A 20061-nucleotide genomic window follows, 5' to 3' on the forward strand; every position below is an offset into this window, starting at 1 on the left:
AGGTATAAGACATAAGATATCGCCTAATCTCTTATTCATTGGTTTTATATCTTTAATAATAGTTATTAGTTTAATTTAATCTATATTTTTCACTATTTTAATTATTATATGTATGTTATATTATACATCAAACACATCATTTTGCCCTGATTTATAACATCAGTTGATAGAATACTTTTAAATAGTAATTTGGATAAAAAAAAAATGGATTTAATTTAATTCGTATTAAATCGGGTCGGATTTTATTGTGGGAATCATAAAAACTTAACCATGTGTATTTTAATCTTTAGATCTAATAAATGCTTGTCTTATACCCATCAAACTTCACCGTAAAAACCCTTAATTAAAAGTATGTTTGGCTTTGTGTTGTTGGTAGTATATTAGGTAACTTGGTAAGATAAAATTTGATAATATTTAATTTTTAAAATTTAAATAGTCTATTTTTTAACTGAAACATCAACTTGATTTCATTTCCAATAAGATTCGCAGTATATTCAAAAACATAATAAAAAAAAAAAATGAAAATAAGATATAATGAACTCTTTCAAACAAATTAAGAGCGACTTCATTTATTTGTCCCTTTAAAAAAATACATTTCTATGTTGAACAGAAAACGAAAGAGAGCCTTTACCCTAGAAAATAATGACACCAAACTCAGTTTCATTCACTTTGCAACAATTGATTCTATCCATCACCGCAAGAATCTAATTCAAACATAACATTTTAGAGTTGTTGGACCCATTTTATTGCATGGTATAACCTCAAAGCTTCGCCTATGTGGAGAGGATCTCTACTCCATTTGGATCGGCTTGACTAACAATTAATTTTTAATCAGACTAACCAGAATCTGATCTACATGTTTTACTATGGAGTTTTCTCCATTACATATATTATTTGAAGTGACGTTAGACACCAAATGTCACCACCTCTTCTAGCTATGATTCAAACCTTAGTTAACCATGTGAGACTAACCCCCTAGACCCAACCTCATTGGTAAGTGAGTTTTTTTTTTATTTAAAACTTTTGATTGTGTTTTGGTTTTCTTAATTTTTAAAATTTGTTAAACCATCTTTTGATTTCTATTTAATTATTACTGCACATTATATGCAGGGGTTGGAGTTTGAATCCCGGTCACCCACTTCTTTACATTTAAAATGTGTGATCTCTAACCACTAAATTACTTGACAAAAAAAATATTTTCCTTTTAAATTTAAAAATAAAATAAATAAAAAGGTATATATCCAACTATCTTTGTAGTACTATCGTTTTGAAAATCAATTTTGAAAATTTAAAACCATAAGGCAATGAAATAAGTGCTTATTATACTGACCTAAATTTTGTCTATGGTAATATGAGTTGAGATTCCCTTGTTTTTTCTTGGTTGCTTCCAATATAGAAATTGTTGCTAGCTGTAGCACATTACATTTGACCTTTTGAAACATTTTAAGGTCTTGTATGAGTCACTTTAGTGAACAGTAATAAAATATTTGTGCATCAATTGCGGCTTAATAATTCTTTCACATATAGATGCAAGCCAATTAGTACTTCACCGTTTTCTTTTCTTGAACGTGAACGTGAGTGGATAGTGCTTAAATTCCAGTACTTTTACAACGACTTCAAGCATCACAAATAATTTTTTCAAAAAGAATATAGTACTTCAATTCAATTCAACAATATATGTTCATCACATGAAAAACGTGTCCTGTCATGTGATCCTTTCCTCGAAGCTATATTATGCTAACATAACAAGCAACCTAGTTATAAGTGTTGTCAACACTCTTTTTTTTTTAGTAAAATTTATATTAACTCAATCATGTAGATTTCATACAACTTGATTTGATATAAAAAGGACAATTAAGTCATATAATATAATATAATATAATATAAAAAGAGAATTCGGTACTTAAAAAGTCCCTAATTTTTTTTCCAATTAACTATTTATTTTTTTCTTTAGCATTTAAACAAAGACATTTAAGAGTTTTTCTATTCACACCATATATATTTCTGGTTACACCCGGTTTTTTTAAAAAGTTTTTGATAATACCAAAATTGTCCTTTTATATAAATTTTCTTAAAATCTTGATTTCATCCATTGTCACTCTAAAATTTCACTCTCTTTCACCCATCAATGATCAAACAATCCTGATTTTCAATTAATCTCTATGGAATATTAAAGAGTGAATCAAAACATCTTTCATTCATACTCGATTGCATATAAATAAGTGAATTTTTTCTTCTTTTTCAATAATGTTGGTTTCAATTTTCTTCTTCTTCTTGTTCAACTGCACTGTACGACAGTTTCAGGTTTACATTGTTGAGGTTAACTTAAATTCAGTTTAAGTAGGTTCATGTAAACTTAGTTTACATAATCTACTTAAACTTAGTTTACATAACCTACTTAAACTGAGTTTAAGTATGTACACTTAAACTAAGTTTACATGTACATACTTAAACTGATATTACGTATAATCATTGAACAATGTTAAACTTTTAGATGTACACTTAAACTCAGTTTACATGACCTACTTAAACCGAGTTTAAGTATGTACATGAGCTACTTAAACTAAGTTTACGTGATCTACTTAAACTGAGTTTAAGTATGTACACTTAAACTTAGTTTACATGACCTACTTAAATTAAGTTTACATGTACATACTTAACTGAGATTACGTAGAATCATTGAACAATGTTGAACTTTTAGATGTACACTTAAACTCAGTTTACATGACCTACTTAAACCGAGTTTACATGACCTACTTAAACTGAGTTTAAGTATGTATACTTAAACTCAGTTTACATGAGCTACTTAAACTAAGTTTACGTGATCTACTTAAACTGAGTTTAAGTATGTACACTCAAACTTAGTTTACATGACCTACTTAAACTAAGTTTACATGTACATACTTAAACTGAGATTACGTAGAATCATTGAACAATGTTGAACTTTTAAATGTACACTTAAATTCAGTTTACATGACCTACTTAAACTAAGTTTAAGTATGTACACTTAAACTCAGTTTACATGACCTACTGAAACTAAGTTTACATGACCTACTTAAACTGAAGAGGGATTTTAGGGTGTAACCAAGAAAAAAGGAAGAGTCTTTTTGAAAATTAAATTTTATGAAAGGATAATTTTATCATTTTAGGATGCAACCAGGATTAAAGAGGGTGTAATTAGAAAAACTCGACATTCAATAACCGTGATTATTCAATCATATATAAAAAATCTTTTTGACAATTTCAAAAAAGATTTATAACATAAAAAAAATACTATAAACACTTTTTTTTTCTAACATTCAATCTCTTAGTGAAATCAACGTAGATACCACCATCTTATATTAGATCTATTTTTAAAATGTGAGACACATGAATTTCATCCAGTAAGAGTTTGAGTGTTCTAGAAAATGTCAATATCACTCCTAAAAAGTATAGTACAAAAAGAGTACTGATGATAAAATACATGTTACTTGGTTCAGAGTTACATTATACATATATATGTGTTAAAGAGTCTCACATCGGATAAGAAATGACATGACAATGTATTTATAAGTTGGGACAATCCTCATCTCACAAGTCGGTTTTGTGGAATTGTGTTATGTTCAATCACGATTTTTAAGATGGTATCAGAGCCTCCTCCAAGATCCGATGGGTCACCTTCTATTAGGTTTCCGCTATCGGATCACCCGCCATTTATATCCACTATTCAGATGTCCAATCCTAAACATGAAAGGGTGTGTTTAAGAGTCTCATATTGAATAAAAGATGATCTGACAATATATTTATAAGTAGAGGCAATCCACATTTAAATGCTAAAGATGAAAAATAACAAAAATGAACAATTTATCAAAATGAAATTATTTAGGGGAACTTTTTCTTTCGTAGAGACCAAATTGTCTCTCTAATTAACTGATTGTCAAGAATCTAACTATTGTCTCATGTTTAATTTCCTTTCTAATTGTCGTTTTTGAATAGTAAAAAGTTGATTTTTGGGTTTTCTTTCCTTCCTTTCGGTTGTAGTTTTTGAATAGTAAAAAGTTGATTTTTGGAGTTTTTTTTTTCCTTTTTATTATACCCTCATTTTATTTTATAAAAAATTTCTATTTTTTTACTCAATGAATTAATGTGATATGTTTATCGCATAACAGAATATTGTTAGTTACTTTTCTCCTCTCGAACAAATTGTTATTTTTATTTTTTTGCATACATATTCTTTATTTTTTTCATTAAAATTGTTAATTTATTTTACACTTGAAATTTTTAGCAATATTACTCATCTTATTTATAAAAAGACAACCAATGTGCAGATAAAATTGCTATGTTTGACCTTCAATAAAATAGGATGCTTTTAATGGACTCAACTCTGCCTTGAATTTTTTATTTTATAAATGGAAATAGATCAAAATACAAGTGTGGGACGAGGAAATCATAAAGGGGTAAACTAATTAGGGGGTCAAAATTGATAAAAAAAACTTTGAGGGTTGATAAAAAAAAACCTTGAGGGTTAAAATCACAAAATTAGAAAATTTATGAGGTTAAAACTTCATTTAAGCCTAAAAACAAGTAAGCATGCTATGCCCAAAAAAGACAAGTGAGTTTCACATTTTTTTTATAAGTAATTTGAAGGTGAGAAAAACACAAGATGGGGGGGGGGGGGGGGGGGGGATTGAACTGTGTTAACTTTTTTTTCGTTTTCTCCTAAGCTGAAAACACTGATCAGAAGCAAATACAATTCTGCTTCTAAAATGATTTCCGGAACTAAGTAGCAGCGGATAAAACAGAGAGAGAGAGAGAGAAGAAAGACACAAAACAATTATACAAGTTCCTTCCACAAACCGGAAGTCAGTCCTGATGAAATTCAACTTCTGGTTATCTTCTGCTTCTGATGACGTCATCACTTCAGGAGCACTTTTGTCTTCAGGAGCACTTCTGTCTTCAGGAGCACTTCTCTTCAGATGCTTCAAGCTTCATTTTTGTTGATTTCTTTGCTCTCTTTTGTTTTTCCAGAACCTAATAATGATTTCAAATTTTTGTCTATGGTCATGTACACTTGAACAAATATTAACTTATCCAATTGACAATTTTTAATACCTTGTTATCATCAAAACTCTCAAAGGGTAATGTTAAACACATTTTGTTCCAACATAACTAAGTTTTTTCCCCTAAAAATGTTTTAATTAATGATTTTAACCAATTAGTGAGCTTAAATCATTAAGAAGCATCCTAAAAAAAAAATTTGTTTTTGAGAAATGATCTCAAAATTTGTCTGAAAAAATCTTTGGTCTGACTTTTTTTGTCCAGTAGTTTACAAATTACAAATTCATTTTTTAAGTGGAATAATGGGTTAATGTTTGAACTTTGGCCTACCAACTGAGCTAAGTTCACAAGAAAAAAAAATAAGCATACAAAGGCAAACATTATTTAACTTCTGAGTGAATAATATGAGAGTTAAGACATAAAAATATACCGTAACATTTTATTTTTTTATTTTATTTTAAAGAGCCTCATTTTCAAATTTGCCTTAAGCCTGAGTCGACCTTGAGTGCATTTCTTTTCAAGTTTTTGGGTTTCATTGGTTGTATCACTTCATGAATTTGATTAAAATGTATTTCATGATATAAGTCAGCAAACACATATGATATTGGCTTATGACTTTGAAGTGTACTCCTTCTTAAAATTTCAGATTCGATTATCTCCGTTGTCAATTTAGATGGACTAATTTAATTTCTTCTTCTTAATTTTTTTTTTTGAACAAACACAAGTCTTAATTCAAAAATCCAATTATATATGATAGTGATATTAGTGGTTAATTTATTATAATGTCATGGAAAATTGTTACCAGAGGCCAAACCTCGAACCTCTTTCACATTACTCCTTATTATACCCCCTTCATACAATTTACAAAGTAACACACGGTAAGTATATTATTGGTACAAATACTAACATCAATGCAATGTTAACGCTATCATAGGAAGTGATTTTTAAGGATACATGTATCACTTATGGTTGACCTTGGTAAGTCTTTTGCCAAAACCGGTTACTCAAGGATCATTATTTAACTGTATCATTGTTCATGTCAACCTTTGTTCCTTTTATTTATTAGTTCACTCTAACTTGTCTTTGAAGTAATACCACTAGCCAAAAATGACTACATCTTCACATCATCATCTAAACTAAGATCAACTCTAGATAGGTTGAAAAATTCATAAAGTCAAAAGTTAAGCTGTTTGATAATTTCAATTCCTATAGCTGTTTGTGTGCCCTATAAATTATTTGAGAAGTTATAATAAATAAAATAAATTCCAGATGTTGAATTTCTTGGCGTGGGGTGCAAGAGTATAAACCAGTGATTCCATTGCATATCCTGACAAATAAATTCTCAATCACCAGAGGTAAGTATCTTTTCTTGTCATAATTAGGAAACTTTAACCTCATGGAGGATAAGGAAGCTACATCACCTCCAAATCCATCACTGGAAAGTAATGGTAAGTTTGACGAAAAAACAAAGGCTATCGATGAAGATTCAGAGCATGTTTCAAGAATTTTTCATCAATTCTACTTTGTAAAGCTTTGGCCAACAGATCCAGATTCAATCACTAAAATCAAAAAGGAAGAGAACGTGCTAATGAAATTGAACCAGGACATTTGTGAAGTCACTGAAAAAATCACAGAGAAAATGGTATATTATATAGTGCTATATAGAGATTGATATTTATAAATTCAGCAATAAATTTGAATTTCGAAAGAGTCTTAGAGTTTAGACATTGACAAAGAATTTATTTTGTTATGTAACAGTCACAAAGAGAGTATCTAGATTCTATGTTGAATAGATTACACTATCTACAAAAGGAACGGAGAAACCGCGTGGCGAGTAAGGAGAAGATACTTAGGGATTTATATATGGCTCTTGATGAGTTGAATTTCATGAACAAAGCATCAAAGGGAGGACGGTTTGGGGAAAAGCCTGATAAAAATGTTAGAAAAATATAGCTATTTTCTATTTAATAGCATGTTATAACGATGAAACTCATCCTTTAAAAAAAAAAGAACGATGAAACTCATATATTTATATTGTTCTGGTTTTCAAATTATTTTTGTGTAGTCTATGAATTCTGTGATGCTACATAGTTGCAAAAATTTGGCCGAGGAAAAAAATATTCTGAGGGATATAAACATTCAACAGAAAGGTGTTGCTTCATTCAAATCGCTAAAAGTTCTGAAAAAAACGGTAATTTAATAGATTCGTTTTTTTTTTTTTCTTTCATTATGAAGATTGGAGTTTCTGTGTTTGGTATTACTTATATTGCTTTTGTTGGAATGTTGAAAACTTGGAACAGATTAGGTGGAGTTTTTACTTGAAAAATTGGCAGAAGCTCCTGAGAGAAATTGAACAATTTCAAATTCAATATATGGAAAGAGCTTCCGGTAATGATCCTGTAAAAGAAAATATTTCCAACTATGAATCCTTGAAGAAAATTATAAAAGACCAAATCAAGGTTAGTTATAGATCAATATTAGCTTATTCATGTCTTAAAGTGTTATATGAGTCTGATAGATACTTTCTATTTTCTGCTAGCTTCTATTTGATGAATCTTTTGAAAACAGAAGAGAATGGAAAGAATGTGGGACCAAAGTAAGACATGGTGTGAAAGAACTAGAAGCCATAAATGGAGAATTATATTCTTTGAAAGCAAAATTAACAGAGAATCATAAGAAAAAGGGTGAAGCATATCAAAGGATTTTAAAATTGAAAAACTTGCATCATGAGGAGGTAAGATGTTAAAAACCATACTTTATGCATTCAATATATATATATTTCCATGTAATATTTTTCATTTTCCTTTGGAAACCACATCATTTATCCTTTTTACATGTACAAATAGTCCATAGCTATGAGTCTATGTTAATTTATGAAATCCAATTATACACTGAAGATTAGATAGGTAGAGAATTAGAATCACCAAAGTTACTTAATTACTTCAAAAATAAGTGAAGTGAACTTTACTTGATGCATCATTGTTTTCTATTTCAGATTCTCCACTATTACCAGCATTGTTCACTTATAAATAAAGTCCATCAGCTGGCAGAAGAAAAAGATGTATCAACCCTAGATGAGATGTCAAATTCAGAGGTTGGTAGTTGGTTTAGTTCGCTATATGTTATTTATAGGGACTTAATTATAGGTTACTTGATCGGATTGCTCTGAAATTTACATCGCAAAAAAGTTTTACACAATCATCTTAACACATTTCATCATATAGATGTTTGTTAAGAAATAAATTAATACAACAAAATGACACAATTAGTATGTTATTAGATGATAGTCACACTGATAGTGCATGATCCCGTTTCTCTTATCTTTGTTTCTTTGTTTTTGGTTGTAAGGTTGGAAAGTTTATGTTAGAATGGAACAACAATAAGACTTTCCGAGAAGATTATGAGAAAAAGGTTCGGCAATCATTAGAGAGACGGCAACTAAGTAGAGATGGGCGAAGAAAACCGATAAATCATGGAATATTATGCTATTGTAATGGTGGGAGAGAAAAGTGTGAATATTGTAAAGTGTAAATGCTATTCTGTTGAAATCTTAGAACATGCCAATATTCCGTATCTGTTAGTGTTACATTCCACTTCATTCAATTTTTCCTATGAGTTGCACTTCGAGTGGTAAAAGTTCGACATTGTAATCTCAAGGGAGTTCAAATCCCATCGAAAATAATTGTAAAATGATGAAATTGATTATTAAAAAAGTATCAGTGTCGGCTTACTCATATGAAGCATGGGGCAACATAAGTTAACATAAATGCCATTCCAATGAGTAATCTTCATAGTTTTTGTAGTAAAGATCCATTTTAGTACCTGAAAAAAAATGTTAGACCCAATTAAGTCTTTCAAAACAATAACAACAAATTTTTGTTCTACTCTTCTTGGGTTTTCCTTCATCAAAGTCGTTATGAAGTGGAAGGGGCAATTTCTACATCAGTAGAAAGTACTCCTATATGATTTAATTTCTTTGGTTGGCCTCCAATCACCTATTCCGGTGGATATTTCTCCAATCACCTGTTAAATATGGCCATGAAGTGGATGATATTTTATCCGATCCTTTGTTGTATCGTCAATTCCTAGGTAGTCTTAATTAATTCATTATTACATATTTACATGTATACATATCATTTGCAATACAACATGTCAGTCAATTCAGGCACTCACCTCGCCACGTCCATGTGGTTGATGTTCACTGCATTGAAAGACACTCTTGAACGGGGTCTATTCCTTCTCACTGGAATATCTCCTAAATTAATTGGGCATAGTGATGTTAATTGGGCAGGCTGTCGAAAGTTATATACTTGAAGATCTGTCATATGTGACAGGTTTCTTGGTTCTTTGATTTCTTAGAAGAGTAAAACGCAAGCATGACTCTCTATGCCTTTCACTGAATATGAGTATCGAGACAGGTCTATCACTCGTTTTAAAATAATTTGGCTTCGTGGTCTTCTAGTTGACCAAGGATTTCCCCAAATAGAAACAACACCTCTTTATGCTGACAATACAAGGGTTATCTAGATTGTTTGTTTTTTTGACAAAATGTTATCCATACTGTTTTTTTCTTTTTGAAACAATCCAGATTATTGTCAATCCAATTTTTCTTGAATGCCAAAATTATAATGAAGTGGTGAATATATATAGTTTAAACAACCCCAAATTGCTCAAAGATCATTTGTTAAATGCATCATATTTAGAAGGATTGATCAATTAATTATCCAAGTCAAACGTAATTGCTTTTATTTATTAGTTCCACTCTACCTTGTGTTTCAAGTCATACCACTAGCAAGATATATATGTCCTTTGATGGTAAAGAGAAGCATTATTGTCGTTAATTTTATTTCTCTTTATTAAAATCCTATTAACAGCATTTTAAATATAATATAACTACATAAACATAACATAATTTAAACTAAGATCAACTCTAGATAGGTTGCAAGATAAAGTCAAAAGTTAGGCTGTCTAAGATTTTCAATTCATATAGCTGTTTGTGTGCCCTATAAATTATTTGAAAAGGTATAAAAAATAAAATAAATTCCAGATGCTGACTTTCTTGGCGTGGGGTGCAAGAGTTTAACCACATACTTAGCTGCTTAAATAATCTATAAAATCAATAATCCATTGCATATCCTAACAAGTCAATTCTCAATCACTTGGTAAAAAAAAGTCAATTCTCAATCACCAAAGGTAAGCATCTATTGTGTGAGTAATTTTGTTTTACATTGCTTAGAATTCAATTATTTATGTTTTATTTTGGTTACAATTCAATGATTTATGTTGATTTAATCTCTTGTATAGACTCATATAATTAAGACAAATAAATCAAACAAAACTGATTTTCTCACTGTTTATTATGATTTATTTTTCTTATTAATTATGACTTTTATTATGTCAAAATTAAGAAACTTCAACATCATGGAGAATAAGGAAACTACATCACCTACAAAACATGATGAAAGAAGAATGGCTATTAATGGAGATTCAGAGCATGTTTCAAGAATTGCTCAACAATTCTACTTTGTAAAGCTTTGTCCAACAGATCCAAATTCCATCTCTAAAATAAAAAAGGAAGAGAACTTGATCAAGAAAATGAATCAGGACATTTGTGAAATCACAGAAAGTATCACAAAGAAAATGGTATATAATATATTTATAGATATTGGTATTTTAATTCATGTATGATAAATTTGAATATGGAATGACACTTTTACATTAACAAAAAGTTAATTTTTTACGTAACAGTCAAAAGGAGAGTATCTAAATTCTTTGTCGAAATACTATCCACAAAGCGACCTGAGAAACCACTTGGCCAGTAACGAGAATATAGTAGGGGATTTGTATATGACTCTTGATCAATTGAATTTCATAAACAAAGTAGCAAATGGAGAATGGTTCGGGGAAAAGCTTGATAAAAATGTAAGAAAAATAAAGCTATTTAATAGAATTTTTAATATGATGAAATTAATATATTTTGTGTTGTTTTGATTTTGAAATCGTCTATGTAGTCTTTGAATTATTTTAAGCTACATAGGAGCAAAAGTTTGGCCGAAGAGAAACAAATTCTGAGGGATATAAAGATTCTGCAGAAAGATGTTGCTTCATTCAAATCACCTTCACATTTAATAAATTCTTGTTGTCTTCCTTTCTATATTATGAAGGTTGGAGTTTCTTTAATTGATATTACTTTCTAAAAATATTATTTTCCACTATGCATTTATGATAATGAGAAATAACTTTGCATCTATGTTGAAATACATTAATGTTACAGTTAACCTATAAGCAAGGGGGTATAGAGTTTTGTTGGAATAATGAAAACTTGGATCATATTAGAAAGAATTATAGCTTGAATGATTGGGGGAACCTTGTGATAGAAATTGAAATATTCAAAATCCAACATCTGGAAAGAGTTTCTGGTAATGATTCTGTGAAGGCAAATATTTCCAGTTATGAATCCTTGAAGAAACGTATAGAAGACAAAATCAAGGTAACTTATAATTGGCTTTGACTTTGTACCAGCTTATTTACTTCATTTAAAGGTGTTATCAATGAGTGTGACATATGTTTTCTATTTTGTGCTAGATTCTATGTGATGAATCTTTGAAAGCCAGAAGAGAATGGATGGAATGTAGGACCAAAGGTAGACATGATATGAAAGAACTAGAAGCTATAAACAGAGAATTATATTCTTTGAGAGAAAAATTGACAGAGAAGCATAAGAAAAAGGATGAAGCATATCAAAGGATTTTGAAATTGAAAAAATTGCATCACGAGGAGGTAATGTTTTTAAAACCATAATCTATGAATTTGATATAATTGCAATTACTAGTGTCATTTGTTTTGACAAATTGACATCGATCAAGTCATTGTCTCAGATGTTCCAACGATAAAGGTCATGAACTTATACTTCAGAAGACTGATATTAGATTATTCGTTATCTTAGAGTTTGAGACGATGAGTTTTTTTAAGTACTCGTATTATGATTGAATGAAATAGTGAATTCAATGATTGAATATTGAATGTACAATTGCTATTTATATACAAATGAGACTCTATGCTAGCTTATTGTGTAAGTAACCACACAGGATTACTAAATTAAACTGACTAACTAGATAACTTGTGGCCTAAGTAATCTAGTTTTCACTTATCTGTTCACTATCATCTTCATGATGCAATAACTCGTCAATTAGGGAGCCCCAAACATGTAGAACTTGCCACATCTTATGTGTTAAATTTTAAATTTCAGATTCTCCCGTATGATCAGCATTGTTCGCTAATAAATAAAGTGCATCAGTTGGCTAAAGAAAAAGATATAGCAGCCCTTGATAAGATGTCACGTTCAGAGGTTGGTAGTTAGTTTAGTTTCCTATATATGTTATTTATTTCACTTACAAAAAACTTTAGTTCATATTGGAATAAGGTTCTTATTTCATAAGGGTTTGTTTTTGTTGGTTGCTTTGGTGTGTTTAGGTTGAGACGTTTATGTTAAAATGGAATAATAATAAGGCTTTCAGAGAAGATTATGAGAAGAAGGTTCTACAATCATTAGAGAGACGAGAACTAAGTGGAGATGGGCGAAGAAGACCTGATAAATCATGCAGCATTATGCTTTAATTTGTAATGGTGGAAGCAAGAAGTTTGAAGGTTGCATGTTAAGTGTAAATAAATGTCCTTTTGAAATTTCAGAACAGTCTGATACGGAGTATCCTTTCATTGACACAGACATCGTACATGACAATGACACTATCGATACTATAATTTGAGAAAATAAATTAAATGTAATCACATGTGTCAGTATAGAACAACAACATGTGTAATGTATGAGATATAATTTGATGTATAGGTGTTATAGAATTCCTTTAGTTTGAAAAAAAGGACCTCTTTCTCAAACTACTTGGGAATGTCTTGGTTCAACCAGGACGATTCATTTAAACAAGCTTATATATTTTCAACATATTGACATACTAATAATAAAGTAACTTACTTTAAGGATACAAATAGCCAACTACCCTGCTACAATGTAACTAAAATAACGATAAAACAATATGTCAATATTTATACTTAGGCTAAAATATGGTTTTAGTCCCTGCAAATATGTCTCGTTTTGGTTTTAGTCTCTGGTAAAAAAAAATTGTTTTTGGTCCCTGCAAAATTTTTTGTTTTTGAAAATAGTCCCTCCAGGGACTATTTTCAAAAACAAAAAATTTTGCAGGGACCTTTTTTAAAAACAAAACGTTTCTTTCCCCCCCACATGGCTAAGAGTATATAAACGGGAATTAATTCCAATTCCCACATGATGAAAAAAAGTAAAATGTCTCGAGAAGAAAATGGTCCGATTTGACCGCTATACATTGCTAACATCAGGAAATAGAATAATTGGTATTCTCGAGTAACCGGCTGAGCCGCTAAAGTGGCTAAAGTAGTTATAAATCCCGTCAGTAAAATAGGTCCTATAGAGAGTCCATCTATTCCCAATCTCCAGTAAAAATCAAAAAAATTGATCCATTTATAATTCTCCGTCAGTTGAATTAGTGGATCATCCAATTGGAAATGATAACAAAATGCATAGGTTGTTAGAAGGAGATCGATTAAGCATATAGAAATGTTATACCACCTAATTACCTTATTTCCCCTATGAGGGAATAAGAAAATTAAGGAACCTGCGGCTATTGGGAAAACTACAACTATTGTTAACCAAGGAAAATAATTCGTCATAAAAATAAGATACACTTGGGCCAGAAAAGCCCGTGCTCAAAAAAAAATACAAAATATTTTTTTGAGCACGGGTTTTTGCCAGTAAAAAAACGTATTCGTGTGGTGTTTTTTGAAACGTATCAATAAGCTAGACCCATACTTCGAGTTGTTTCAGGCCCTAAATAAACCCGAACACTTAAGAAATCCGTCGGACAAGCGGACTCACACCTCTTACAACCAACATAGTCCTCTGTTCTTGGGGCAGAAGCTATTTGCTTAGCCTTACATCCATCCCAAGGTATCATTTCTAATACATCTGTGGGACAAGCTCGGACACATTGAGTACATCCTATACATGTATCATAAATCTTTACTGAATGTGACATTGTATCTATAGTAATTTTTGAACATAAAAAATGAAAATTATCGATCTAGTAAACTCGTAAATGAATCATATATTTATATACCAGATGAATCAATGATTTGTTATAATATTGTTAATTGTTAATCAAAAAAGATGTCTAGATAAATTTAGAATAAGGAATAGAAGAGGATACTTTGATTTCTTATGATTTAGGCAATGCAAACATGATCAGAAGTTGTGTAGAATACATATTAATTTGAATTGATAAATATTACACTCACTATTTGATTGAATTGAATTTTTTTATTAATTATGATTAATTAATGCTATTTATTCAACAAATTCGATTGATTGATACGGGTTGATTTTCTGTTACGAGCAATTGCGGAAACAATAGCCAGTCCGATAGCTGCTTCAGCGGCTGCAATAGCTATAACAAAAATTGAAAAAATATTTCCTTTTAATTGGCGATTATCAAAAAAATCAGAAAAAGTTACGAGATTTATATTAACTGCATTCAGTATAAGTTCAAGACACATAAGGGCTCTAACCATATTTCGGCTCGTGATCAATCCATAGATACCAATAGAAAATAAATAGGCACTCAAAACAAGTACATGTTCGAGCATCATTGACCAACTCCTTATTAATTTTGATTCATTTCAATATGAACAACAATTCAACAGATTCAATTGACTAAAGAATATACCAAGTCTGGAACAAAAGAATATATTGGCAATAAAAAAAAAGAGTTTATACATAACATAGAATTGAAAAAAAAAAATAAAATCTTGATTTATATTACTAATTCTATAAAGATTTTTTACTGGCGAGCTACAACAATTGCACCTATCAAAGCAACTAAAAGAATTATTGAAATTAGTTCAAATGGAAGAAAAAAATCGGTTGATAAATGAATTCCAATTTGTTGACTAGTACTTATCAAATCTTGCTCAATAATCTGATTTGGTCTTGTAGTCCAAATAATTCCGTACCATGAAGTATCTGAAATAATAGTTATTAGTGAAACAAAAATACTTGTACAAACTATCAAAGTAATTCCATCCCCAACAGTCCAAAGATTAAAATCTTGGTAATATTCGGAACTATTCATGAACATCACAGCAAATATGATTAAAATGTTAATAGCTCCCACGTAAATAAGTAGCTGTGATGCAGCTACAAAATGGGAGTTTGATAAAATATATAATAAGGATATACAAACAAGAACCAGTCCCAACGAAAAAGCAGAAAAAATAGGGTTGGTAAGTAATACTACTCCTAGACTTCCTAATATAATACCCGATCCCAGAAAGACTAAAAGAAAATCGTGTAGCGTTTCAGGCAAATCCATTATATGTAAAAAAAAAAGACAAAGAAATCGAAATTTCATGACCGTATTGATATGACCAGGAAAAAAAAATTTATATACTTAAATTTTTTTTTATTATATTTTGATAATATTTTATTTTGATTATTCTCTTATCTCTTATATATTCTATATAATCTATAATATATATATAGATTATCATTATTTATAGAGTTATATATATAGTCTATTCTATACTATTCTGATTTTCTTTTTTATTTTATATTTATTTATTTTATATTTATTAAGAATAAAAATAATTTTTAATTATAAAAAATTCTCTTTTTTTATTTTATTTGAATTGTTCGAATTGTATAATCATCAATTACTGACATTGGTAAACGGCCCAAAGCAATTTGATTATAGTTCAATTCGTGACGATCATAAGTTGAAAGTTCATATTCTTCAGTCATTGATAAACAATTTGTTGGGCAATACTCAATACAGTTACCACAAAAAATACAGATTCCGAAATCAATACTGTAATTTAGCAATCGTTTCTTTCGAATATCAGTTTCCAGTTTCCAATCAACAACGGGTAAATCTATAGGACATACACGAACACATACTTCACAAGCAATGCATTTATCAAATTCAAAATGGATTCGACCGCGGAAACGTTCCGATGTGATTAATTTTTCATAAGGATATTGAATAGTTACAGGTAAACGATTTGCGTGAGATAAGATAATAATGAAACTTTGACCAATGTACCTTGCAGCTCGGACTGTTTGTTGACCATAATTCATGAACCCAGTTACCATAAGGAACATATCGTAAATATCTATGAATATTTTTGTTTTATTTCTTTCTCTTATTTGAGACAAGTTATGAATATAGAAAATAAATCTTTTAGAGTGAAAACAATTGAGACGAAGTTGTTAATAATAGATTACCGAGAGAAATAGGTAAAAGAAATTTCCATCCAAGATTTAATAATTGATCCATTCTTAGCCTAGGCAAAGACCATCTTGTTATGATAGAAACGAATAAGAAAAAATAAGTTTTAGCTAATGTAATAAAGAGATCAATTGTAGTTCCAAAAACTCCATATGTTTTATTGATTTCAAAAAACTCAGAAACGAATATGTACGGAATAGAGATATTTGAACCGCCCAAGTAAAGAACTGTTACAAATAATGAAGAAATTAAAAGGTTTAAATAGGAAGCAACGTAAAATAAACCAAATCGAATACCCGAATATTCTGTTTGATAACCCGCTACTAATTCTTCTTCTGCTTCTGGTAAATCAAAAGGTAATCTTTCACATTCTGCTAGTGAAGAAATTAGAAAAACAATGAAACCGATAGGTTGACGCCACAAATTCCACCCCCAAAAACCATATTTTGATTGCGCATCAACTATATCAACTGTACTTAAACTGTTAGATAATCCTAGTCGGTGATAACATTACTGTTCCCATCTCTATTACAGAACCGTACATGAGATTTTCACTTCATACGGCTCCTGGAAAGCCTTAAGTAAATCTAAGGACCGGGACGATTCTTTATCTTGTGATATATCCATATCCATAAGATATAGAAGATTTAAATCTATCAAACGGTTCTGAATTAGACCAATTCAATTCTGTCTGTTCTAGAAATAACTAAATACGAAAGATAAATCCATTTTAATAAAACATACAAATACAATAAGGCACGTCTGAATTGATCTCATCCCTTAAAAATCGAAATTTGAATTTGTTGAGTAATAACTGAATTCTTCAATAAAATACTCTTTTAGAATTCTCCATAACCCTCGGCATTTTGAATTACGAAAAAGAATTACACATTCGTTTCTTAATTATCATGTGAATTTGATCTCCATGAATATGAATATGGATATAAGAAATCATAGCACAAAAAAGAGATCTGCTTTTCGTTTATGATTTCTTCTTCTTTTTTCGTTCCTATTCTTCTTTGTTTGTGCTATGAAAAAGGGACTTAAAAAATTTTAAAGGATTTTTTCGTTCCTGATAGTAATTTATTTAATCGGTGGATGGAAGCATACTCTGGATCGGAGTTATGGGGAGTACTGCTTGATTTTTTCTACCAACTTAAAGCCCCAATTAGTATTCTTTTTCTATTATGCGTAAATTGTCTTTTGGATAATTTACAAAATCTGTGTTACTAATCCTTTGTGTATCTTGGTGTTTCTAACCATCCACTCTTTTTTTTATTAACCCCTTATTTTAACATCTAGGATCATACAAATGATAACTAAAACTCAATAAGGTTGGTCTTTTGAGCCCGCTTCAAAACAGGATGAAAAATATTCTCCAATCTTGGGTTAAATGTCCTCTTCTCTTTATAATTTATTTTATTTGACTTCATTCTTATACATAGAAAATGAGACTCAATATTTTTACTGCCATTTAAAATCATCATACTATCTGTTAACTATAGGTAATAGAGTATTCTGAAATTTTATTCAATATAAGCTGTTTTTTTTCACTCATATAACTATCTAATTTAGTTCTTCAATCCGAATTGTGAAAAATCAAATTAAGATAATGAAGGTTTCTATTTAATTTATTCGACTCCTTTCCTATTATATATAGTACTATAAAGAGAGGAGCATAGCAATAGCATCGAATAGCTTTTTTGGTTTCAACGAATCGCACGTAGAGATATTGATAAGACACATAGAGTTAATGGTATTTCATAACTAATCGATTGAGCAGCAGCTCGTAGACCACCCAAAAAGGAATATTTATTATTTGACCCATATCCTGACATAAGAAGTCCAATGGGAGCAATACTCGAAATAGCAATCCATAAAAAAACACCGATATTGAAATCAGATAAAACAAAGTTATAGCTAAAGGGAATTACTGAATAACTTATTAGAATTGATATTACTGATATGGATGGTCCGATACTGAATAAACGAATATCTCCCCTAGATGGAATAAGATTCTCTTTGAATAGTAGTTTTGTTCCGTCTGCTAGAGCTTGAAGAATTCCAAAAGGACCAGCGTATTCGGGTCCAATACGCTGTTGTATCCCTGCAGATATTTCTCTTTCTAACCATACAATTGCTAGTACACTTATTGTGATTCCCAATACAAGAATCAAAATAGGTACAAGTATCCATAGAATTCCATAGACCTCTTTGAAAGATTCCAATCCGGAAAAATAATTTATATCTTGGACTTCCGTTGTATCAATTATCATTTCAACGATCAACTTCTCCCATAATGATATCTATGCTACCTAGTATTGTCATAATATCAGCCAATTTCATTCTTTTAACTAATTGAGGAAGAATTTGCAAATTGATAAAACCAGGTGGACGAATTTTCCATCTCCAAGGAAAACCATTCTGATCTCCTAGTAGAAAAATTCCTAATTCCCCCTTGGGGGCCTCAACTCTCACATAAAGTTCTTGTTTGGGCAATTCAAAAGTCGGAGACGATTTTTTACCAATGAATTGATATTCAAAATCATTCCATTCTGGCTCCTTTTCTCTATCAAAGGAGCGAATTTCTAAATTTTCATATGGCCCACCTGGAATTCCTTCCAAAGCCTGTTGAATAATTTTAATGGATTCCATCATTTCACCAATTCGAACTAAATAACGAGCTAATGAATCTCCTTCTTTTTGCCATTGAACTTCCCAATCAAATTCCTCGTAACACTCATAATTATCGACTTTACGTAGATCCCATTGTATTCCGGAAGCCCGAAGCATCGGTCCTGATAACCCCCAATTTATAACTTCCTCTCTACCAACAACACCTACGGCTTCAACTCGTTCTAAAAAAATGGGATTTCGCGTAATCAGTTTTTGATATTCAATAACCCTTGTTAAAAAATAATTGCAAAAATCAAAACATTTATCTATCCAACCATAAGGTAGATCAGCCGCTACTCCTCCAATACGAAAATAATTATGCATCATTCTCATACCTGTCGCAGCTTCAAATAGATCATATATTAATTCTCTTTCTCTAAAAATATAGAAAAAGGGGGTTTGTGCACCAATATCTGCCATAAAAGGTCCCAGCCATAGTAGATGAGAAGCTATGCGACTTAATTCCAACATAATTACTCGTATATAGCTGGCTCTTTTAGGTACTTGAATATTTCCCAATTGTTCCGGTCCATTTACGGTTATTGCTTCTGTGAACATAGTAGCTAAATAATCCCAACGTGTTACATAAGGCAGATATTGTATAATTGTTCGATTTTCCGCAATTTTTTCCATACCTCTGTGTAAATAACCCAATATTGGTTCACAATCAATAACATATTTTGCAGGGACCAAAAACTACAAAATTGGTTCAGTTATAATGTGCCACGTATGCAAATCATCACAAAAGTGGGGTCAGGGACTATTTTCAAAAACAAAAAATTTTGCAGGGACCAAAAACAATTTTTTTTTTACCAGGGACTAAAACCAAAACGAGACATATTTGCAGGGACTAAAACCATATTTTAGCCTTATACTTATAGTTGATCCTTGGCAAGTCTTCTACAAAAACCTACTGCTCAATGCTTTTTATTTATGGGTCTTGCTAACGAGTGCCCTAAAGGCACTCTATTGATTCCTAATTAAGAAAATGTTTATGGAAAAAGTCAATTAATTCAAT

The 20061-nt window shown here is 30.5% G+C and overlaps 5 protein-coding genes across 5 annotated transcripts; 2 read left to right on the top strand and 3 right to left on the bottom strand.

Moving 5' to 3' along the window:
* The first annotated feature begins 6171 nt into the window (after window positions 1-6171).
* LOC25487678 (proton pump-interactor 1) lies at window positions 6172-8640 on the top strand. The gene is made up of 7 exons (XM_013609664.3): window positions 6172-6679; window positions 6796-6975; window positions 7103-7228; window positions 7338-7496; window positions 7577-7771; window positions 8033-8131; window positions 8386-8640. Exons 1-7 carry the CDS (start codon window positions 6434-6436, stop codon window positions 8566-8568), a joined length of 1188 nt encoding a protein of 395 aa, XP_013465118.1. The 5' UTR covers window positions 6172-6433; the 3' UTR covers window positions 8569-8640.
* A 1430-nt stretch (window positions 8641-10070) lies between these two features.
* Window positions 10071-13032, top strand: LOC25487679 (proton pump-interactor BIP131). Its single transcript, XM_024777353.2, has 8 exons — window positions 10071-10230; window positions 10446-10680; window positions 10786-10959; window positions 11049-11201; window positions 11312-11527; window positions 11623-11817; window positions 12287-12385; window positions 12511-13032. The coding sequence occupies exons 2-8, from the start codon at window positions 10459-10461 to the stop codon at window positions 12652-12654; spliced, it is 1203 nt and encodes a 400-aa protein (XP_024633121.1). The 5' UTR covers window positions 10071-10230; window positions 10446-10458; the 3' UTR covers window positions 12655-13032.
* Window positions 13033-15707: 2675 nt separating this feature from the next.
* LOC120578258 (NAD(P)H-quinone oxidoreductase subunit 1, chloroplastic) lies at window positions 15708-16877 on the bottom strand (the record flags this gene model as incomplete). The annotated part of the gene is made up of 1 exon (XM_039830774.1): window positions 15708-16877. A coding segment is annotated over one exon (558 nt), but the record flags the coding sequence as incomplete, so codon positions are not given.
* Window positions 16878-17175: 298 nt separating this feature from the next.
* LOC120578257 (NAD(P)H-quinone oxidoreductase subunit 1, chloroplastic) lies at window positions 17176-18673 on the bottom strand. Its single transcript, XM_039830773.1, has one exon. It carries the CDS (start codon window positions 18641-18643, stop codon window positions 18077-18079), a length of 567 nt encoding a protein of 188 aa, XP_039686707.1. The 5' UTR covers window positions 18644-18673; the 3' UTR covers window positions 17176-18076.
* On the bottom strand, window positions 18617-19714 carry LOC120578256 (NAD(P)H-quinone oxidoreductase subunit H, chloroplastic-like). Its single transcript, XM_039830772.1, has one exon. The coding sequence runs from the start codon at window positions 19674-19676 to the stop codon at window positions 18645-18647; it is 1032 nt and encodes a 343-aa protein (XP_039686706.1). The 5' UTR covers window positions 19677-19714; the 3' UTR covers window positions 18617-18644.
* Window positions 19715-20061: the final 347 nt, after the last annotated feature.

Source organism: Medicago truncatula, chromosome 2, assembly GCF_003473485.1.
Source record: "Medicago truncatula cultivar Jemalong A17 chromosome 2, MtrunA17r5.0-ANR, whole genome shotgun sequence".
NCBI classification, from domain to species: domain Eukaryota; kingdom Viridiplantae; phylum Streptophyta; class Magnoliopsida; order Fabales; family Fabaceae; genus Medicago; species Medicago truncatula.